This window comes from Blennius ocellaris, assembly GCF_963422515.1.
Source record: "Blennius ocellaris genome assembly, chromosome: 11".
Taxonomy (NCBI): domain Eukaryota; kingdom Metazoa; phylum Chordata; class Actinopteri; order Blenniiformes; family Blenniidae; genus Blennius; species Blennius ocellaris.
Genome location: NC_137660.1, coordinates 22,756,870 through 22,781,514, shown reverse-complemented (window position 1 = coordinate 22,781,514; position 24,645 = coordinate 22,756,870). Strand labels below are relative to the sequence as shown.

General features: G+C 40.0%; 1 protein-coding gene across 1 annotated transcript in view; it reads left to right on the top strand.

Annotated features, from left to right (window-relative positions):
• The window catches only part of necab2 (N-terminal EF-hand calcium binding protein 2), a gene marked incomplete at both ends in the record, with an annotated part of 130,133 nt that overhangs the window by 47,896 nt on the left and 57,592 nt on the right, over window positions 1-24,645 (top strand). The window contains 2 exons of the mRNA XM_080505106.1: window positions 5,894-5,919; window positions 6,391-6,488. Coding sequence (XP_080361232.1) covers window positions 5,894-5,919; window positions 6,391-6,488 — 124 coding nt within the window. The remainder of the gene's footprint in view (window positions 1-5,893; window positions 5,920-6,390; window positions 6,489-24,645) is intronic.

Sequence of the window (24,645 nt, the reverse complement as noted above, 5' to 3'; positions counted from 1 at the left end):
CCCACTCAACCACTATCCTTCTCTTCCTCATCACCCACCCCTCCAGGACATCAGGAAATAATACAGCTTTATTTCAACTAGTTATATTTTCAGAGAGCTTTTTTCTGCATTTCCCTTTGATGTGAATTTTTCATAAAGCCGCAGAACTCTGATGCTAGTCACCATGACAAACATATAAATGTGACTTTGTATTTCTCTGTGGTTGTTCCAGTTGGGTCCAGTTCACTCATTAGACTAAGGCCCTATTTGCAGTACATTTGAAGTGAAAATTCATGGTTCTTGCTTTTCCATTTCAGAGAAGTTTCCCGTTCACACGACAATGTTTTGAAGATGATGTCCATTTTCAGGGAAACAGCAGAAACCTTAAACAATGTAGTTTTCATGTTTGGCCACTAGTCTGTGCTGTTTGTTGTTTTCGCAATGAAATTATTATATTATTTTTATTTGATGTTCTTGTCCAAAAAGAAAATTTTTCACCAAGAACACATGAGCAAAAAGTTAAAAAAAAACCCACAATGAAACAGGATTACAGATACTCAAATGTCCACGAGATGAGATTTCAAATACATTTTCATTTAGTTATTCAGCTAACCAATGCAATGCAATGTTTAATGGCCCATCCAAACCATTCCTATTGTTTCATGAACTTTAAATGAGCCTTATCCATTTCACTCTGTTTAAATCTTTATTATATATATATTTCCTGTTCTGGATCTCTTAATGAAGCTGATCAATTTGAAGTGACAACAGGACTTTGCTTATGTAGTACTTTTTTTTTTTTTTTTTTACTGCTCCAGTAGATCCGGAGCACTTTACTCAGTTCACTCCTTCACAGACACAAATGATGATGGCACCTAACTCTGAGCTCAGTGTCTTGCTTGAGGATATACTGACTGGGAGAGACGTGGGACTGGAAACAATCCACTGAGTTCCTCTCTTGATATAGCTTCATTAATGCCACTAATATATGCACTTATCATTAATTTTATTACATTGATGGGTGAGTCTATTGGTGGAGTGGATTGTTGTCCAGTAACAATCTTGACGGTTCAAACTCTCTTCTCCTCCTTGCTGTCATCTCCAGTGGAGCTTGTCAATGGAGATCAAGCATCTGCAGGGCAGCCATGTTTCTTTAAATGGATTAATTATGACTTAAGGCTCCGACAAACTTAATACCTTTTACCTACTGCATTTGGGAGAGTGGATTTCATGCAAGTTTGATCATCTCCATATTCTTTCGTTTGTTCCTTAGTTCCTTTTTTTGCCTTTTCTTTTCTTAGTTTATGTTGTGAGGTGAGGGAGTGAGGGAACCTTGCCTAGACTCAACAGACAAAACAGACTGATACAACTTTTATAGGAAATATGTCAGCCAAAAAACAAAAAGAGAAATGGCAGTCCAATCAGGGAGAATCGTTCTACAAACAAGGAAAAAAATAAATAAAAACACACCAAAAATAATCTTTTCCATGCTTGTGAGCTGTTTTTAATGGGCTGTGCTGCATTTGTTTGCCACAGAAAACAAAGTTTTATACGTAGAATTTCAGACAAGGTTTAGAAGGTAAATGAGGTCAACAGGGCCATACTGTTGGGCAATTCCTTTTATTTCAATATCTTCTTAACAACAACTTACTTTACTGAAATTAATGTGTAGGTCTTGACAGCTGTTGAGTGCTGGACTAACCATAGCCATTTGGAAAGTTTCAATACATTTCCGAAATGTAATAACCACACTATTGGAGAGTATGCTTGATTAAACCGAACTGGAACATTTTTTTTAATCTCGCTTCAGCCATCTCTTCCTTGGACATCATGTTCTGATTGATCTCATTAAATCCGTTTATTGACTCTTAATAATCAACCTATCAGCTCATCCTTCCTGCAGCCTGGAGAAGTGTGCTGACGCTGTGGGATCTGAGTAATCGGAAGCCTGGACTCAGTTAATCTACACAACCTCCGATTCCTGTGGGCTCTCAAATAAAATGAAACCGAGCAGAACAAAAGCTGACCTTTTATAGACGTCGTAGAATTGAATTAGCTTTGATATATAAATCCACCACCAGGCTCAAAACTATTTATTCCTTTATGCTTTTTTAAATCAGTGCAGTAAGTGGACCTTGCAACAACTGCCGTCTCTTTAGACGTCAGGAACCAAGCCCCCGTTGTCGGCGGGCTCGCTTTTTTTTTTTTTTTTTTTACTGCTGCAGCTGCAGTCAGAGAAGTTTCTACTCATTAGAGTTAAGTAGGCCTGGCAGCCACGTGCCAGGCCCCGGCACTATCATGTGACGACAGATAAGGTTATTGATTGGTCCGAGCAGAGGCAGAAAACAGGAGCGTAAGCATCTCCTGTGTGGAGCAGGAAGCTGATGGATGGAGAGGAGGGTTGAAGCCGGCAGAGATGTAGTGCCGTGCTGCCTTCACTCATCCGTCTGTCATTCTCATCCCCCCCCCCCTGTCTTCTTTCAGTTGCTCCCCCCTCACAGACCGTATCTCAGAGCTTTCTGTGTTGCTCTTCTTGCTTTCTTCCTTTTATCACTCAGCCCATCCATCGCTGCTCTCTCCTCATCCTTTCTCCATCTGTCACTCACTCCTCTCCTCGGCCTTATCTGGCTTCAGATCTTCCTCGTGCTTTTCGCTGTCTGTTTGATGGGAGTTTTCTCTCTGTGTACAACAAGACACATCAGCAAAAATCCCAATATGGTCCAATGTGGTCGCTGCTGTTTGATTCGCTGTCCAATGAACTCAAATGTGTCCTTTTTCACTCAAAAGTACATTGACTGCACTTTACTTAACTTTTCACTTATTTGGCTCGTCCAGTATACACTGAAATGATGGTTTTAATAACATGGCCACATTTAGACTCCTTTTTCCTCCCACATCAGAAAAACGTGTTTAATGTTAGTTGGTGACTAGTTGTATAGGTGAGTGTGGAGATTGTATGTCTCGCTGGATGCAATGCCAGTTATTTGGACAGAGGTAAAGATGGATGGATGGATGGATAGATGGATGGTTCTTTCTTGTGCATGAAGCAAAATTGGTCTTATTCAGAGTTTTGATTCAGAGGAATGAATGCAAGCACTTAAACAAATTATATTTGTGCATTTGCACATTAATACTTGTTCCTCAAGATACAAAAGCATTACATTTGCTATATTCTATCTTTCTGCAAATAAACACACTTTCTTTTCTGAGAGAAGTCTACTCTGTACTGCATGTTGGTAGGTTTTTAAGTAATTACTTCTACATTATTCGGTTTCCTGCCTGTAATTGATGTACTTCACTGCTGACAGCTCAGGTAATGTAAAGGGACTCAAATGCTGTTTCAGAAGCAATAGCTGGCATTTTAAATCAAGTGTCATGTATTAAAGTTTCACGGTTGTTAAGTCTTGATTGTGATGGACAGTATTTTTTAAATTGTTTGAGGTCTTTGACTGGATGTTTGAAAAGAAAAATGCACTCATTCACATTGCTTCAGTTTTGATGGTATTCTGACAACAAGTTAAACATAACTGAATAAAGACACTGAATAATAATAATAATCTTTCCATCCATGTATGTTTTGTAAATGATTGAACTAACTTATGGTCGCTGGGGATTGGAGCCTATCCTGGCGGGCTCTGGGTGAAGGCAGAGTACATCCTGTACTGACAGCTGGTATCAAAGGAAGCTCTCACATCCATCCAGTCTTGACTTGGCTTGACTCGGTTGGCACTAAATTTTAGAAATAATTATGAAATCGTAGTCAGGCTCCCGAATCCTTTTTCTTTTTCTCCATTTCCACCGAGATGAAGTCAGAGCATTTTCAAAAAATGTTTGTGTTCCTCCCGTTTCTACAGAGATGGAGTCGGAGCGTTTTCATAAAGTTGCGCGTTTGGTGACTCCGAGCACCATTGTCGTGTAAACGAACACCCAGAACACAACAAAAACTTTCCGTTTTCAACTTGAAAATGTTGTAAACAACTTAAATAATATATTAGTAATTTGGTAATGTGGGTCATCTTCCAGTGTGACGGTTGACTGAAAATGTGGAACTTCACATTGTTTCCAGTGCACCATGCACGATGAATTATTATTATTATTATTATTATTATTATTATTATTATTATTATTATTATTATTATTATTATTATTATTATTATTATTATTATTATTATTATGTCTGATTACATAAAGCATGCTGAGATGGCTCAAGCTGTAAAATGTTAGTATAAAGCAGTGTTTTTCAACCTTCTTTGAGCCGAGGCACACTTTTTTCTTTGGAAAAAATCTCGAGGCACACCACCACCCAAAAATTTTAAAATTTGAAACTCTGTAGCCTATATTAACAATATGAAGTCGTCCTCATCAAAGTTTTATCAACAGGAATCAAATAAATACAGAAAAAAAGTATTTCCCAATTTCTATTTTTTTTATTTTTACTCACTCAGTATGAAACCTGGGCCTGCTTGGATGAACACAGAGCTGATATCCTGGTTAGCATTCTTCCTTTTCAAAAACTTCTCCATCACTGTCACTGACACAGTACTTTGATATAAGATGGGAGCAGCCGCAGGTGGTGGAGATTCACGAGACTGACGTCTTTCAGTTTCGATTTCAACGGCAAAGTACTGTGCTGCCATCTATTGGCGAAGAGTATTTATACATGATTACTCTGCAACACACTGTCGGCTGTGAGAGTGAATGTTTTTTTTGAAAAAAAGGTGAAATTGGATCATTCCCCACGGCACACCTAACTATATCTCGCGGAACACCAGTGTGCCGCGGCATAGTGGTTGAAAAACACTGGTATAAGGAAAACCCCTTTTACCATCATGCTTAATAAAACGGGATATATCGGTTAAGATATCACAAGTGAGTAAAAGACAATAAAAGCTGAATAAGGGGTAAAATCAAAGCAGTGAAACCAAACACTGAAAAAATAAGGTCATAAAAGTAGGTTTCTGTGGTGCTTCTTGAAACTGTAAACAGACTGTAAACAACATAATTATCATTTTACTTCCTTTATCTTGAACCTGCATTTTAATTTTTAATGATCTGCTGAGTTTTGAGCAGTTTTAGACCCTCATTATGCACACACACATATTCAAAATCTGCTGAATCCCCATATGCTATTAGCAGACACTGGAACGCATTTTACCTTGGACAAAAACAGTTTTGTTGTGGATTTTTTCTTTCTTTCTTTTTTTTTTTTTTTAAAGACATCTGTCACAGTAAAAGATCTGGATTCCTTCTGGCAGACGCCTTGCTTACAAAATGTTTAACAAATTAATTAGATCAGGCTGTCTAAGGAGTATAAACTAAGTGGATGCTTTTGTGCAGATTTAAAAAAATAAAATGTTCACGAACTTGTCCTGAATTAATGAACAAAACTCGGTAGTTCAGCTTCCCGATGAGATGATTCAGCCCATCTCCTCTTCCAGTCCCTTCACAGTTCTCTCATCATTACTTACATGTCACCCCTTCTTTGGCTGCATCATTCTCCCCTCTTTCCTTCCTACTTTCCATCCATCCCTTCCTTTGTCTTCCCTCCTCAGTCCACCTCTCCTCACTTGTTCTCCTCTTTCTCTTCTGATCAGTCAAGCAGGGAAAGTCTCCTTTACACCGCTGAAGAATTTGCTGCCAAATGAGTCCCCACACAGCGAGCAGAGCATGAATGATGGCAGTGGATTGATTCAGAGGCCTGTCAGAGGGTCTTGTTAGATCGTTCGATGCCTGCCAAACTCTGACGATATGTGTGTGTGTGCGCATTTCTGTATTACTGCATGCACACACAAAAAAACAACTTCTCCACTGTTTCTGACCCTGCTCTTCTCAACCCTTTCCTTCCCACTTTCCTTTCGTCCTTCCCGACCCTTTGTCTGTCTCCTTCTGCTGCTCCTCTACTATCATGTGATAGTAATGTTGACACTAAGGAACTGTGCGGTAAGTAGACTACACACACACACACACTGCATTGACTTACATTAATTCACTTCATTATTACTACTATCTACCCCTTGCCTAACTCTCACGTTGAACTTAACTTCAGACTAACAACAGCCTGACCAGAAAATACATCTTCACTTCAAAATGTGTTTATTCCCCCAAAAAACTGTTACCTCCAGTGTTGTCTTCACAGTTTCCATGTGTTGTCATGGGTTAGGTCCCCATCAGTACAGAACAATACATGCACGCACACACACACACACACGCACGCACGCACGCACGCTTCCCTGCCTGCCACTGCCCTCATTTCCTTTCTTATCTATTATTAAAAAGTGCCTCTCTGTTGAAATGCAATTAGTTTCCTTTAATATATATGTATATAGGAGATAGTAATACAGCCACTTTATTCTTCTGTGGCTGCAAAAGTGTTTTGCTGTTCATTTATCTGTGTGTGCATGCGTGTGACAGATTACTTTGCCAAGCACATGGGGGACTACGAGGGAGTTCTGGCCTCCTTGGAAACACTCAACCTTTCCATCCTCAAAGCTATGGACTTCACCAAAAAGGTAAGATTGTAATGCAGATCTGTCAATCAGATATTTTCTTATTCTTAAAAGTACCTGGAGTTTTCCACATGCAAAAAGCAGTGAATGCTCTTTTTGTAATACCAGTTTTTCATCTTTCTAGAGCTGTAATATCCCTCATATCTTCCCATGGCTTTTCACTCTTTTGTTAATTTGTGATGAATTTGTAATGTTGAAATTCACTGACTCCAGTAGCATTGTGTTCCTGATGCCATTGTTAGAGTTAATCGATCCAACTCTTTTCAATATCTGGGTATCTTGTCATTATTTGTCACTCCAGAATATACCATGCATGCTGTTCCACTCCGTTCTACTCGTGATAAAGGATTCACATCATGAATGAACATATCAATTCCAGAAATAGAAACTAACATCTGTCCACATCAGGTTGTCCATTTTATCCAGGCAAGTGTTTCCTCCAACTTTGCCGTGAAGTGATCTAAGTTAAAACAACAAAAGGCAGAGTACACCTTCTGAATGAAATTATACCCAAAAAATATATAATGGAAGAATTAGAAAAACTGTGCAATGACTCTTTTAATAACAAGTTCAAGACACTGAACCCTAAATTGCTCCCAGTGGTCGACTAGCGCCTTGCACGGCAGCTCTGTCCCATTGGTGTGTGAATGTGAGCGTGAATGGGTGAATGAGCTGATATGTAAAGCGCTTTGGGACTACCTCAGTGTAGTTAGAAGGCGCTATATAAATCTAGACCATTTACCATTTACCATTTACCATAACTTTCACTTCAGAGTTGTGCACATGTCTGCTTTAAAATGACAGCTATTCTATTTTTGAGAAATATCCATCATCACAAATCAGCTCAACAATGAAGGAAATACATTTATCTTCTACACCAACTTTATTCCAACTGTGGCTTCTGCTATTACACACATATTTGCACATTAAAATGCTGGATCAAACAATAGACATATTTTTTGGGACTCTTGCAGACTTTGTAAATCATACACTAACAAACCAAAAAAGAAACACTTTGCCATTTTAAATAACAGCCATTCATGTGTTGTATTAGTAGGAGTAGAGACCATAATGCAACAATAGTTGTGATCACGTGGATCATAGGTATGTGTGATTAGATTTCCCCTGTCTGAATGAAAGTATTGGAGGAGAAGCAATGTAGTTCCATGTAAAATCCATGTGCTCTCGGAGCCAACACCACGGTATAAAGCATTGGATCCACTGACTGATTTAGCTGATACTCCTCTTGCATTCAGACCCACATACCAATCTGATCACTTTAATCCGTGTACATGTAAATGACACAAGCTGATCCCACCAATAACTGAAGAGCCGATGACAGCGATGCTAACAGCTGAGATATCAATAATTCAGCTGTGACAGACAGCAACTTTGTTGCTTGCAAAATAGCGTTAGCATCAAAGCCGTACCTTGAAGGTTTTGTTTGTGAAAACGTGTGCCGAAGGCTGCAGAAACTCTGTGCTCTGAGAAGTGACGGGCGTCGGTCTGAAGAGAAAACACATTCAGATTCCATTTGTTTTCTTGAAGAATTTCTGGTACTTTGTGAAGAATGCATCAAATGTATCTATTTTTTGCACGGAAACAAAATGGAAACTTTAATTTTGTCAGTGTGTCTGATTTATACGGCTATAAATGTGCTTTGAGAGTAAAATTGAGACTCCTGACCCTGGATGGAACGTTCATCTAAAATCTGCTCTTTTCACACCTGCTTTTATAGGTAGCTGCAAATAAACACCAATCCAGATCTTAATGGGTTAAAGCAAGCAGATATCACAATTGCTGTGTTAAAGCCCATTGTTATCTCAGTGGCAAGTAGCGTGTTTGTGCAATTATCGAATGCCAAGGGTGAAAGCAGTGGAAGCTTTTTCCACTTGTATTGTTGCCGGGAAAAACGTCAGACGTGAAAATGCCGCTGGCAGAAGAATGACATATTGTCATATTTCTGTTTGGCTCTATTAGACTGCAGTCCCTGACAGTCTGTCCACACTGACATGTGTGTTTTCCCCTGCATGAGTGGAAGCAGTGTAGTTCGCACTTGACTGTCTCTCCACACATATGGCGGCATATTGCATATTCAGCCCGCTCCCATAGATCAGACGTAATGATGTGTGTACACGTTGTTTGTTAGATGGCATATGTGGGCCTCTGTGTGTGTGTGTGTGTGTGCGTAGTAAGGCAAAAATAATGGTATGTCAAGTTTCCGCTCCTGTACAGAGCCTCTGGCTGCTCGGCCCATTGGCTCAGTGTGTGTGTGTGTGTGTGTGTGTGTGTGTGTGTGTGTGTGTGTGTGTGTGTGTGTGTGTGTGTGTGTGTGTGTGTGTGTGTGTGTGTGTGTGTGTGTGTGTGTGTGTGTGTGTGTGTGTGTGTGTGTGTGTGTGTGTGTGTGTGTGTGTGTGTGTGTGTGTGTGTGTGTGGTGCGTGCGTGCATATAGATGTGTGTGAGGCAGTTGGAGAGCAGTAATGTGTTACCCCAGTTTTTCCATGTGTTATATATATAACAGCTGGTTCACAGCCATGGTTTTATATCCATGTTCATGTGTTCTTCCAGTGTATGTGTGTGTGTGTGTGTGTCTACTGTATATCTCTATCCACCAGCTCTGTCTTTATCTTTCTTTCAGCTGCAGGCCATTCAGCACATGCACACGTGTGTACACACACACACACACACACACACACACACACACACTTCTTCACATACAACCCGAGGCTAGTTTCTCTCTAATGAGCAGCCATTGTTTAATCAATCAGGCGAATGTCTCTCTTGTTCTGCTGCTGTATCGCAAGTGCTCTCCCTTCTTCTCATCCTATTCATACTGTCAGTTTCCTTTTAACACACACACACACACACACACACACACACACACACACACACACACACACACACACACACACACACACACACACACACACACACACACACACACACACACACATGCCATGATATCATTATATTGTCTTTTGCAAGCAGTGAGAAGGGGCTTCCCACAGTGCTATGTAGGGAGTTGTCCAGCTCAAGCGGTCAGATAGCTGAGACTAAGCTCGCACGCTGCTGACAAGTCAGATATCCAACATTTTGTGCGCGTGCATTTTTTGAAAACAACAAAGCCGTGGCAGGCTTTACTAACGAAAGAAGTAAGTAAAAATTGGTGGCCAAAGTGTTTTGTTTAAAATGCACTTTGAAGGGCGTTTCTTCTCCCATTTCTAATTGTCCTCTGAAGATTTCTTCGACATTTTTCATTCTTTTTTTTTTACTCAGATTTTGCATTTTTATGTTTCCAGTCAAATGTGCAAATTGAACTCAAGCCTAATTAAGTAAGTAGCATCTAAGGGCTTGATCCAGAAAAGGGTTGTATATATAAAAACAGGCACAAATGCGATGTTGTGTGCACAGAGTGTTTCCATAAGTAATATGATCTGATATTCCATAAATATGGAATATCAGGTGTTTCTTGCACAAAATATTGGGAGGAGTTTATGCTAGTTTATGTAGGACTTTATGTAGCTTCTCAGTAAATCAGACCCAATGTGTGGTGAACTCGTGGGGATCTTTGACGTTGCTTCAACAAAGATTGTAACAGTCCTCTTAAAACCAGTAACCCTTCAGATGTTGCTACAACAATGTAGTTATTAAAGCCAGTTTTACAAGTTCCATCTCAGCCTGCATTGGTGTGAATGTGTGTATGCGGTTATTTGTGTGACTCTGTGTGTGTTAGTCCTGTCACAGACTGGCAGCTCATCCAGGTATGTGTGCTGCCTTTCACCCAGTTTTAGCTGGGAAAGGCTTCAGCCCCTGCAGCTATGCATAATTTAGACTTGTCAGATGGATGAATGGGTGGTAAGTTTGAGAACACTGGATTAGTATTCATTTTGGGTTGTTGTTTTTTTTTTGTCCATATTGGTATGAAAAGGTCTTTCTCTTACTAATATTTCATATTAGCAAGAACTGGATTTTGAAATGATACCAAAGCCCATGTTGTGTCACTCTATCTATAGTCAAAGAAAAGCAGCAATAAAAAGAAAACATGAACATTTGCTGTTCCTGCATGTCAGGATTGAAACATAGTTTCAGACAATGACATTTACCACATCATGTAAGATATTTCTTCTATGATAATTAGTTATACATATATTTCATTCAAATTATGCAAATATATGCTCTAATCTGAGATTCTTTGGTCATGTAGAATATTTGTTTGCATCAATAATTTTTCTGAATGATCAGTTTCCTTGTCCATCCCCACCTACTGTCACTTATTATTATGGACTATATTGCACATTACATACATAAAGTCCTTCCTCTGAACACATCCTGCACAATAAATTGGGTTATGTAGCAAACAAGTAACTCTTCCAAACAAATATGGCATTTTTCTAATGCTGTCTGAGGAAAAAGTTCCCAAAAAAAACAGTCACAACCAGAGATGTAAAGTCGGCAACTGAATAGAAATGAGAATGTGATTTCTGCTCTTTTGGTTTGTTTGAAAATGTCAGAAGCCTGAAGGAAGGACAAAAGAAGTTGTCCAATCATGCACATAGAAGTTCGCATTCATTAAAAGAAAATCACTTCTCATTTTGTTCAAGCTACATTTCCATTGATTTGAGTCTCGGCGCTCCTGGTTTGTAATGGGAATCTGGAGCTTATCAGCTCTCCAGCAACAGTCTGAGTGGATAAGAGACTTGAAGTGACTGAGCCGGCAGCAGTAACTATATACGTCTCTATTCAAGTGCACTCATTGAAGTGCTTGTTGGTAAAAGAAAAGACAATTATGTGGCAGTTATATAAAAGAAAAAAAATGAAGTTGTAAAACAGTTTTAAATGTTAAATATTTAATAAAAAAAAATTTGTAAAAAGACTAAATGTCACACTCGATTTCCATAAAAGGGTCTTGTGAGCACTAATGTTCTATAATGTCATTATGTATTGTTTGCAGAAGAAAACCCTCAAAATTACTTTGGCTACACATTTTAAGGACCTCATAAGTCTCTTATAGAAATCACTTGATCTGTATAGTGCATATTATAGAAAAGCTTGTGACTGTTTCTCTTTATTGGTTGTTCTGACTGTGACTATTTTGCAAACACTTAAAGAGTAAAAACTTCACAGTGTTCATATTCCAAAATTCCAACATCCTCTTCAACAGTTCAATCTTAACTGAGTAAACTTAAGCCATAACTGTTGTACATTGGGTGTAAATGTTGAGTTACTTCAGTCTATTTTTCTGCCCCAAGTTTTATCTGTTTGGCGCTCCTTCCTTGTTCCTAGTTTTCTCCTTCCTTGTTACTCCTGCTATTGGTGTGTTCTTCCTCCTGTTGTATCTGTTTGATGCAACATACCATCTGGTGGATACAAATTGTATTGCAGGTCTAAACGTGCTGAAACAGTGGAACTTGGTGATTTTGGTAGACGTACCAGCAGCAAATGACTGGATTGTCGATGCGATGCTATGACTGTTGCTTTTTCTGATTTTGCTCATTATTTGATGATAATTGAGTTCAAATTAAACAGAACTATTCCATTTATTAAAAAAATATTTAAAAAAAGCTATTTAATCATGATTTCTATAATCATTATGTTGAACATCATGATATATTATGTTGTTCAACATAATATAGCATAATGGGCATATTATGGTTGTGGAGATGCAGTAGTTTTCATACCTTGATTTAGAAACAAACAAAACCTCCAGTGAGCCTTTCAAAAAGAGGTTTCCAGGCAATACCCGTAGGAAATTGGAGAAAATGTCTATATTAGGGCAGATGTGAGGAGGCAAACTGAGCGAAGCCAAAAGACAGAGCGTGATATTACCCCGAGCAGAAGGCTGTAGCCTGAGCACTGGCCTTTTTGAGCCCAGTGAGAATTGATTAGCTCTCCATCCACCTCAATGAATATGAGCCTTAAAAATAGGGGGTGTGTGGGATAGGAAGCCAAGGTTTGTACCCTGCAATTACCCAGTGACTGTACACATTATTTTTCTCCCCTATTGCAAGTGCTTGTTTGGCATCCAAAGGTTGGTTTGCAGTAAAAAAAATTACATAAAAAAAAACATCTCCAGATTATTCAACTGAGATTTTTGCCCCAGCATTACTAGCTCCGCAAGGGTGCAAAAGAGCTCACCAAGGTTTTGCAATGCAAGGTGTGGTAAATAAAGATTCAACTCTGCGGTAATTGCATGTGCTATAGTAGCCAATGTGATCAGGTTCATGGTCATTAGTTTTCACCCAAGGGTATGAATCGTACTGTGTGAATGTGCATCCCCGTTGGGAAAAAGTTTGAAATCTATAGCTATGAAGGATACAGCAGGACAGGCTGGGGGATACTGATACTCTGTGTGTCACAATCACTCATCGTCCTCCCATTCCTGCTCCCAGAGGGACGGCCAAAACGCTAATAACTCATGCAAATGTGATATTTCCGTCCACTTCATGCAGTATTCATTATTTTGACTGTCAAGGTATCAATTAGTAGGAGCTGCCAGTCTTAAAAGGCTCACGAGTTCCTGCAAATGAGACGATCCCAAAGTAATTAGCGGTGATTAATAAACTTTAATCACCTCTGACCCCATATCAAATCAGAGGAGGTATTAATGGGAATTATCCAGCCTGTCCACAAAGTGCAGCGGAGGGGGTATTCCAAAGACGTGATTATCTTTAGATGGTGAGATTACGAGTGCATCTTAAAAATGGATAAATACCACGCTCCATCCTATTAGCACTTCTAGTCATTGCATGACAATGTGAGCGTGAAATCATGCCAGTAGGAATCAGCAAATATATCCTTTTATTACTGAGCCAGACTCATGAAATTTCAATTTGGAGATATTAAAGGTGTACAGGAGGATTTTCCCGAATTTTAGGAAAGAACCGCCCTCTCCACCTTTTTAAAAAATGCACATGCGCAACGCTCTACCTGCTCCCGAGACGGAACGCCTACTAAAACGTGTGCGAGAGACATGCACGAGCACAGTTCTCCTCGTGCACGCTCTGTTTACAAGTCGGCGTCGCTCACATCGCTCACCGTAATAACTACTGACGATGCAAATTATAAAATAAACTAATCAACCCTGGAAAGTTGCAATATAGACGTAGATAACTTCTACTGGAAGTGATTTGAAATGGATTTCTCCAAATAGAATGTCAAACTTTACCTGTCGAGTAGAAACTTCGCGACTGAAGCATCAGTGGGAAGCCCAACCTGGGCTTTCAGCGCACGCCATCGTGTGAAAGAATCTCCCAAAAACACTCTGGTTTTGCTTCTCTCCTCCGAAGCCTTTCTCTTCTTCTCATACACTTCGAAGACACTTTTTCTCTTGCGACCCTCTGCCATTTTCAAAGTACCCGGTGAGAACTGCGAGCGAGCTGAAGGCGTAGCTCACCATATACACCTGAAAGCGCGCATGCGCAGAAAGTGAAAACTAATAGATCCACGCTACCTGGGGACGAGCACGTACGACGGCCTTACGTCACCAGAATGATTGACAATTGGGAGGACCAATAGTTTTAATGATCCACCCGGAAGTATAACATCCTCCTGTACACCTTTAATTAACAAGCATGTATTGATGCTGAATATAATTATCACAATTTCAAAGTTTTCTTGTGTATTAACATAAGGAATGCAAATCTACCAATTTTTTCACTGGCTGGAACTGATAAGAATATCTAGCAATGCAATTACAGCTCTTAAAAAGCTTCTGTCATTCATCTTAAAAATCCTACACGCGACTCATATTGCTCAGATCACTAGCAGCTTGGCTGATCAGCTGCTCTGCTAAAAGTCGTTGCCAGGTAATGCAAGAGAAGTATTGGGTGTAATTACAATTACCCACGCACTGGATTAGAGCTGATACCTCATACTGGTACTGTACCAGTGTAACCTTAATTCACTGCAGATAGTGCATATGTGTCTCGTCTCGTCAATCTCATCAATAAAGCAGCTGCTACATGTTCATAGATTGCGGGTGTCCAGAAATATCCCAAAGACAGGATTCCACACTGAAGCGAGCTTTTCTGCTGTCTTTAGCTATATCGTGTTGTTTTGTTGGGCAGTTGCCTTCATGAAGACAGGAGGCCTACAGGTCATACGTCAAACACCTATGAAGCAGGTCTACTCTTTTATTAGCTGTTTCATATTTCTCACCATGTTTCACTTTTGTGAATTAGAGTCTCAGATGGTGAGCAGATAAAACATAAGTGGTAAGTAAGGTTGCCTCATAGCAATAATGTTTCTTGCTTGAATCTGTCTGCAAAATAGAGCTTGAACTTTGCCTTTTCTTTATTTGTCTATGTGGTTTTTGTTCAGGCTTTTTTTCAAGGTATAACAGCTTCCTTCTAAAATCTATACACTTGCTTGTCAGTTTCATGATTCTGTTTTCCGAACCATCAGTCAGTTTTGTTTTGTTTTCATTGCTTGGGCTTGTGCTAACTGGCGATTTGATTTTATATTAAAGATTGGAGGCATGAATGTTGATAATATTCTTTCTGCTTGGTGATCGGGACAGAGCAAGACAGAGAGGGGAGAGGGGTAGAGAAACAGAGAAAGAGACAGTTTTCAAGTGGAAAAGGTAAACTTTGGATGCAGTTTGAATGTTCGTTTTGACATCAATGGTTTAACTGTGCTGTGCTTTTTGACAGAGGATCAAACTGAACTGTTTGAACACGTTCCTGCCAGATTCAAATCTCTGACAAAACTCATGAAAGCCCAAATCTTCAAGAACTCTCGATTCAGACATTTTTCAGAAATGAAATACTGCCAGAGATCACAGTGTTGAAATGCAGATGTCACAGAAGAAAGACTAGAATCCAGAAGTAGTTTTACCTTAATCACACTGAGATACACTCCAGCCACCTGAGAATGGATGAAGCAGATATTGAAGAAGAAAGCTTACTTTATTAATCTATTTGGGGAAATTACTTTTTCTACATCAACACATCCCTCTTCGAGAATATGGAGGTGCAGCCACATGGAGGCATTCCGTGGAGCTGATGGAAGTCAAGGGTTTGGCTCAGGGACCCACAGTGGTGACCTGCAGTACAGAAATCCACTTCTCTAACTGAGCCTAGGATACCACAGGCCTAAATAGAGAATTGTTGATGGATATGGTTACATGTTTATTTTGAACTTGAATGAAAAACAAACAAAAAAACATATAATCAATGACAAAGATGTTAGTGGTAGTGGTCTTGAGCCTGATGATGAGGATGATAATGATGTTTTTTTTTTTTTTTTTTTTTTTTTAATAATCAAAGTGCCGCTCGTTTTTCCCCCATATTAGCTCATTCAGAATGACATCACCCCTATAAGTGATTCCAGGTTACTATGGTGACCGTTGCTATGGAGGGTGGATGCATTGGGGGGACTGTTGCCATGGATATGGGTTGAGTTGATGTCAGTGTTATGCAGCCAGGTCCTTAATCCCATGTGATCCAAGTTGCGTAGGATTTTGACCTTGTAAGCAGATTCCTCCTGTGTTTTCGGACGCAGGACCACCGCTCCATTTCACTGGTCGTTTTTTCACTGCTGCTCCCGTGGCGCCTCTCATTTCTCAACGTCAGCTCCTGGGTTTATAAACAATATCAAAGATTAATTCCATCAAGTACAATAAATTGGCATGGAAAGTTTTGGGGAAAACTTTTGCTCAGCAAAGGCTGACAGCAAGTTTGTTTAGCCAAGAATGATTTTGTTAAAGCGGTCTCCTCCTCATCCTCGTCCTCCACTTCCCCCTCTTCCACCATGTCTCTCTACATCCTTGTATTCCCTGCTGACACCTCTGAACGCCACGATTTAGACAGCGAACAAATACAAAATCCGCAGGGATAAATCTAATGTGTTGAAATGCCTCAAATCTACTGTTCTTTCAACTATGTAGCTTGTTTTCTCTCTTTTCGTGCAAGCTTTTATGGCACTATCAGAGTCAGAAGTGGTTCCAATAAACAGTTTTAATTGGCTCTCCAGCAGGTGGAGATAAGTAACATTCCTTCCCATGAGGTGTGTGTGCGTTTGTGTGCATGTGTGTGTGCGTGTGCATGCGTGCGTGCGTGTGTGTTACGTGATGAGATCTGATGTAGGTGACAAAAAAAAAAGCAGGGGAATTCGTTAAACCTCCTGTTCTCTCCTGTCCTGTATAAATGCTGTATCTAATGAGCCCGTCTCATTAGCACTTCATATCTGCAGGCTTTCACAAAACAAGCCACCACTCTCATCTGAAAACACACACACACACACACACACACACACACACACACACACACACACACACACACACACACACACACACACACAGTTTGTCATTGACTTAAATCTTGTTAAGCATGTCTTAAAAAAAAAAAAATCAGTCCAGAAAACTTTCATGCCGGTGAGTGACCCATCTATGATTTTTTTAGCTGTGACTCCTCCTCCTCATCGTCCACCTCCACCTCTCTCGTCTTCCCCTCTTTCATCTGCACTCTATTGTCTTCTCCCACCCCCTCCAAGCTATCACCGCCTTCCCGCTCCTCATCCTCTTCATCCCTTCCTTTCTTCATGAAGATTAAGGTGAAGCGGATCATGGGGGAGAGAGAAAAGGCGTTTTGGTCGGTACACAATAACGTCTGAACAAGATGAGGAGAGTAAGAGGCGTGGAAGATTGATGCGGAGGAGAATAGGGAGAAGAGAAAGGGCATCAGGGGAGAGAGGAGAAGGAAACATTGCAAAGGGGGAGCAGCTGAAGAAACGGGGGTGTGGCGCAAAGTGAGGATGGTTGAATGAATGAAATAATGAAGTGTGTAAAACATCCCAGCTGACTCAGTCACGGGGTAAGATATGATTCTTGGTGGGGTAGTTTGCGCAGCATTCATCATTTATTCATCAGGATTTAATGGAGGTTTCGGATGGAGACTTGCATATGCAGTACAGTATGCTGGAAATCGCAGCGGTGGAGCGTTTCACCACTGAACCCTTGAAGTCTCGGCCCTTTGAGAGCACGTTTGACTTTCAAACACCAGAGCGAGATTTCTGCGGGGCCTCGCAATCGAGAGAAGACAGGGAAAGGTTATCAGACATGCCAAGCACAATGAACTCATGAAATAATGATGTTATTATTAATAACTAGTCATGAGACATAGAATGTTATCTTTTAACCAGCCAATTATTGCATTGATTCGGGAGAAAGCCGAAACTCTTCAAAAACTACTCCAATTCCATCTGCATGGAAACGGGGGGGAAAACACAACTTTTTGAACATGTTGCTACTGGGAATGTGCACCATGGCTGTTCTAAGCAGTTCTTCTTCACATGCATTAGTAGATGAACAATGACAACTATGGCAGCCTCCAGAGTGTCATGACTCCCAGTTAATATACTCCTGGGACTCGATAGTTTTATAGTTGAGAGTCACCCATAATAGCAATCAAACTTCCTCGTCTGTCGATATTAATGTCTGCGTATTTACCATTGTTAATATTTATGGTGCGTTGTTCTCTGTGCATGTGTGTGGCAGTAATCCAATAACAACCAACATAACGCACTAGTGGCCCAATATGAAAACGACATCATTTTCAGCTTTTCTGCCATTTCCGTGGAAACAGACATGGTTTTTTCAAAACATTGCCGTGTAAATGAAAGAAAGAAAAGTTTTCTCAAAGTAAAACACAAAAATGTTCACTTGAGTTTTCACTTGAAACATTGTGTAAACCGGACCTTGGTTTCATTCAATAAACAACACACAGATCACTATTTGTATTATCCTTTTTAAGGCTTTTCTTTTTCTATTTCTCGTCAATAAACCCTCTACTATTGGAAGCCTGCAGTGCACTGCTGCCCTAGTGCTGAATATGCTGAAGTGAGTGTGCAGGGTGTTCGGGTTTGACTGTCGAAGGAAATTCCTGAAATCACTGCAGCACAGAGATACTACTAAAATAATCATCGCATGTGCATCACTTAGTGGCGTCAAAAACAATGAATGCACCTTCCTGCTTCAGGCACCTGGTAGCCGCGGAAACCGTTTCCCCCTGTAACCAGATAGGTAGGTGCAAAATCCAGCATGCTCGCTTATTGAAGATGCAAGAAGAGAGGAAGGAGGAGGTAAGTGATGGCGAAACGACAGGGTGAGAAAAATAGTTTCTAACGAGATTTCACGGAGGAAAGAGGCGATGGGAAAAAGAGGAGAAAAAGAAGGAGCTGAGTGGAGTGGAGGAGGTGCCACTTGACGTCGAACACAGTGGGAGGACGAGGAGATGGAGGTCAGACATCTTTCAAAGCTGCATGAGGAGGAGCCCCATCAGTGATTACTGATTACATGGTTTCACTTCATCGTTCAGCTCGGGAGTGGACCATCACTGTGCAGTCCTCCACTGATACTCACCAAAACACGGTATATGTGAAAGATGTGGTGCATACAGGTATGACAGAGACAAAGAGTAACTGCTAACTCTGTCACTACTATCAGATGAAAAGCATTATGGATGTGAGGTGAAGACATCAACATTGTATTGAAGAATACACAGACATTCGTATGGATAGACAACCAAGTTGGATTGCTATTCCAGGTGACTTCCAACTTTAAAACTGCCAAGTCCCAGGACAATATGGACTGGGAGTCATTCTGGAGGAAACAATGTTGTTGTTGTCCATTTCCTGAGCATTTATATGTGAATGAACTTTTTACTGGGGCAGTGGTGTGCATGCACAGTCGCAACACATTCAGAAAGTTGTGTTTTCCCCCCATTTACTAAAAACGTCTATAACTGTGGCTCCATTTGATTGGTCAAACAGAGTCCAGAGGTGGAGCCTCAGGAAGAAAATGTCTCTGTCGAAGCAACATAATGAGATTATTTTAATATAGTCCAGTCAGAAGTAAAGCTAACAAGTGGCATGAAGCCCAAAGTTAGTAACATAGCAGAAGTCACGTCTGTCTTTCAGAATTGTATTCAGTTGAAAGGAAATGTAGAATTTTTTTCAAAAAGAAGGAAATCCAACGAATTTACAACTGAGTGACTGAGTTGGATTTGAATAATTGTGTGTTGTGTTGTGCTGTGCTGTCAGCTGTGTGTGTGTGTGTTGACTGATGAGGTTACATTCAAAGCATGAATAATGCAGTAACAGAGGGATGGAGCGCTGGATGGGTAATTGAGTGAAAGAAGAGAGACGAGACAAGCTCGACTTTGGGATATAATGCAGAGTTCATGCAACAAGGAAGTAAAACACACAAATGAACCCAAAAAGCACAACATAAATCTGTTGCTTTCTCCTCGCTGCATTCATTGCCCAATTTGTTTTCTTCCTTCCCCCCACCTTCGACTCTCCGCTCTCTTCCTCGCCTCCTGCCGCTCTCTCCTCTCTTCGCTCTCTGGGCCGATGAAGCTGGCGTGCTATCTGAGGGGTCTGTATATTTCTGAAGTCTGTTTCATGGGCTCGCCTTCTGTTCACAAACTAACTCAGATCTGCTGCCTGCTGTTAAGTACTCCCGCACTTTGAGCAGCCACTTCGACCAGTGAGGCCAAATGTATCTTTTTTCAATCCTCACTGCCCTGCAACACACACACACACACACACACACACACACACACACACACACACACACACACACGTTCTCAGTGTGATAGATTAGCACGTGGGCTCTGTTGTTTAATGTTTCTCCTAATTGACCCTTAAAAAGTTTTGAATTCTACTTCCTGCCATAGAAACTGTTTAGTTTCTCCATCTGCTTTTATACAGTCGCTGTTCTCCCAATATCATTAACTCATTAATGGACAAGTGACTATGGGTGATTCTCATGAAGCTTTAAATAAATATAATTTTCATAATTATTTGAGAAACTATAGGCTAAATTCTTATAATGGGTCCTGATCCCGTCATCTGATTTTCTTTTAAATTCCACTAACAGTCCTTTCTTATAAAGAAAACACCACCAAAAGCACAGCATGTTATTATTTATGATTGATAGTAATATAGTAATACCTGCACTGTGCCTTCAAACTGACCAAACACTCCCCTGATGCATCTCTAATGAATTAATCCAATTAAGTTGTTTTTTTTTTTTATGTTACTTGAACATTGCTCATAAGAATAACCTGTATATTCTATATTAAGTTTTTCATTTCTTTTTTTAGTTATTCTAATAATGGAAGAAATATAGTTATTCAGATTTTTCTTTGCCCTTCTACACTATATCATGTCTAAAGGCCACAAAAGCTTAGAAAACTCTGTTCTAAATAATAGAATAATGGCTTAATTCAGTCCTGAGTCACAGCAAGTCATTTCTAACCATATAGCATTAGTTTAGCTCAATAGTTATACAATCAGTGTTTGTTCCACCCATTTAGTCATTCCATTCAGTGTGTGAGATGAGCAGAGACTGGGTTTTGTGCACTTAATGGTGCCTTCAATACCCACTCGTGCTGTCGAATGTGAGAATGCTAATTGGCAAGTGGAATCAATCTTCACATTAACTCTGTTGCATCAGCAGGCTGCTTGTGATTTCCCCCCAACAAGTTTAACAAGGAAAACATATTCTACAGCACATGTACAAATTATGAAAGCAACACAAGTGGGATTGAAATAAAGTGAATAACACAGAGATCAACATCTTTAAAGAAGACAGCAGAAAATCATTTAAAAAAAAATTTGTTTACACCAGGTCTCTAAATTTCTTGGCCCATGGTTTAATGTAAAAAGTAGGGAAGAGACAACAGTATTAACAAAGGTTTTTGAAGACATAAAGTGAGCATTTTAACCTGTTTAAATGCATTTTTTTTCAGAAAGTAATATGCATTACGGGCTGCTGCTGGAGTGATTCAACATCACCACCAGAGTACAATCATGGCATGATTAAATTTTACATCTTTAAAGCTGTCAGGTGTATATTATGTTAAATGAGTTAAATGAGTGTTAAATTCAGCATGTTTGTTTCTGTTTTATTTTGTTAATATTCTAGTGTTATTGACTCGCTTTTCTTTATGCTGCACATATGCTAAATGTGAGACCATACAATTTTTTATTATAACATTTTTTTTCTGTGTCAGTAGCCAAATTTAGCAAAAGCATTCACTCTTAGTGTTTAAAAAGAGATTGTTTTGATGATTAAATATGAATGCTCAGTCAAAAGACGTAATCTGTGATATTGACTGAAGGATATCAGTTAGTAGTTTAGTTATCTGGATATGCTTTTTACATGTTGTTGGATTACACTTCATGATGTGATAGAATAAAACTTGAATATATAATATATCACTGACTATAATATAGAATTGAATTTGGGTAATAAAAAGATGCACTAAGCTTTACTTGCCAGGAAAAAAAAGTGTTGTGCATCACATAATAAATTGTGTTTGTGTTGTTCCTCTGCTTTAATCACTGAACGTCAAGCTTTTTTATCCAGCAACTATTTCTCTATGTTTTACATAATTACAATTTGTCTGAAAGCATTGTCTTTTATGTAACTGTGAGAGCCGCAGAAGTCTAAAAATATTTAAGTAACTATAGAACAAATGATGGCTGAAAAACCCCTGCAGAGAATATATGCTTGCAGTGCAGTGTGCATGCATGCGCACAAGTCCCATACTCGGGTTAGTGTCATGCTAATGGCCCGGCTCATGTCTCCAGAGAAGGAGCAGAGGGTGGTCAGCCATCCTATTGCACCATTAGTGCTTGACTCCGCGCTCACATCTGCACAGTGTACTCACTTGGTTGAACTCTTAGTGGCTGGATACTGTTCCAGCTGGGGTTCATTCATCACAAGAAGCTCCTCAAATTGCACAATGTGAAAGAACTGAGGAGGAAGAGAGTGTCACCAAGAAAAGAAAAAAGAAAAAGACATTTGAAAGGACCATGTTTCTCTTCTGTTTTGGTTTGTTGCTGGGATACATGCACAGGGTTCAGCTATGACGTGAAAAACATTGATAGGAGAGAAGAACACTTATTATTTGATAGCATATTGTAAGGACTTGTGAGGTGTTTCCAAAATTTGTACGAGCGAGGAAAAGCAGTAAACATGATAGTGTCATGAGTGCTTGAATCCAATGGATGAGATACAGAAATCAATGTTCAATTCTATCACGGTTTGTTGCATATAATTCTACATGGCTTCAGATATGTCGTAGATCTATGTTGACCCCTGTCCACTGCAGAAAGCTCCAACAATGGACATGTCAGCTCGAGAACTGAAACAAAGAAGATGATGGCCTGGTCGAGATCAAGGTTTTCAATCACATGGTGCATGTTGGCAGCTTACCTTGGGAACACCTGGCACCGCAATGCTTTATGGGTAGAAGATGAGCCGATGGAGACAGTGTGATACGTTGGCAGTGCTCTGTTTGGAAAACCTTGTCAATTATGTGAATGCACTCCGACACACAGCGCCTGCCAAAGCATCATTGCAGATCCTTTACAACGGTAATAACAGAATTCTCTGATGGCCTCTTTCAGCAGTGATGCTCTGCACACAAAGCACAAAATCCTCAGGAATATTTAGAGGAGCGAATTTTTGAGGTTCTGACTTGTCCTCAAAACTCTCCAGATCTGATTCTTATTGAACATCTGTTGGGATGTACGTGAAAAAGTGTGATCTTAATGTCACAGATCACGAGACATGAGCTTTCATCATTGTGAGGGTGGCAAAGATTTTTATCTTTACTAAAAGACCAAAGTGTGACAGAGCACATCTCCCCCCGGGATTTATGAGAATGATGCCTATTTAATGGAAAGGACTAATAGTGTGTCTCTAATTTCAATCCACGTGTTCATTTTGTTTATTGATTTGTTTTATTCTAACCTTGAAATAATCTACAGTAATGCAGTAATTTGTAATAATACAATTGATATGTCAATGAATATCATTCTAAACCTCTGAAGGACAAGCTATTTTGAATTGATTTTCTGTGCTATACATGAACTTAATGCTAAGATCTTCTCATTTCTGGTGATGCGTGTGAGTAACACCTAACAAGATATAATTTGCATACAGCGAAAAATATGAAAACCTCAATACTGCCTTAGTATAAATGTAGCGTCCTCGGGACGACATTCCTCAAGTGGTTAAAACTAATATTTTTTATCAAATTGACTCATGGACCTAAGTATGGGAACAGGGTTTGCTTGTGGCCAACTTTAAAGCATCCGCTTGCCCATAACTCGGTGCCAAATACTTGTGCACACCTTCAGAGGGCCAAGTGGTTTCCATACTTGGATTGTTCAGGGCAGCAAAAGGTGGGCCTACACAACACCGGACAGGTGGTCATAATGTTACGGCTGCTCTGTGTAATTTCCACAGTGTTCAGTGTTGCTTAGAAACATATTGACTTGGTTGCTAGGATACCATTTTAATTAGTGGATGTGTGGTGTGAAGCTGAAGCAGGGTTGTGGGGGTCTTCAGAGGTATGGCACCAGCCGGGGAGCTCCGCTCGAGCCTCCCAGCACATCAAGCCTCTGTGATCCCGGCACACGTGGAGACCCACGGTCATGAAACAGGTGCCGGCACCCCAGAGGGATGTGCTTGAATAAAAGCTGAGTAAAACAAAACCACAACTTCTTAAGGGAAACAAGTCACACCGGCTGCAACAAAAACGAGTTATATTGGTTGGTTTGGAAAGCAAGATCAAAACCAATAGAAAGTAATAAAAAAATCCTAAAAATAGGACGCTCTGGGTATCCTCCAGGGAGCGCACCGTTGGCAGGCTGAGCTGTGGGCGTCGTACACCCCGATGCTGTTTGAAGAGCAGTTGAAAGGAAGTGCAGGAACAGCAAACTCACAGATTACATAATAATAAAAAAAAATGTAAAAGACACAACAAGCTTTTCTCTTTTGTCTTGAGAGGAAGAACAGGGATTGTCAATCTCCCTCAATGTCGTTTGATCTCAAATACTTTTTTAAATGGAGAGATCAAGTTTAGAATGTAATATCTTTTTGAATTTTAGCGATTGTACTCCGGTGATTACGGTAGATGGCGCAGAAAAACGGTGAAAACAATAAGTCCAGAGTCTGTAAGAAAATTATTAATAGATGTTTGTAAGAGGGAATACCTGACTGGAGTGCTGAGGAGGAGGAAAGTCGGCGAACAGGACATGTAAGATTTTGACGGAAACGCAGCATAGCTGGTTAGCTTTGGATAGGAGCGGCACAATGAAATTGCCGAACTGAAATTGATAATTGATTCGCTGCCGATTAAC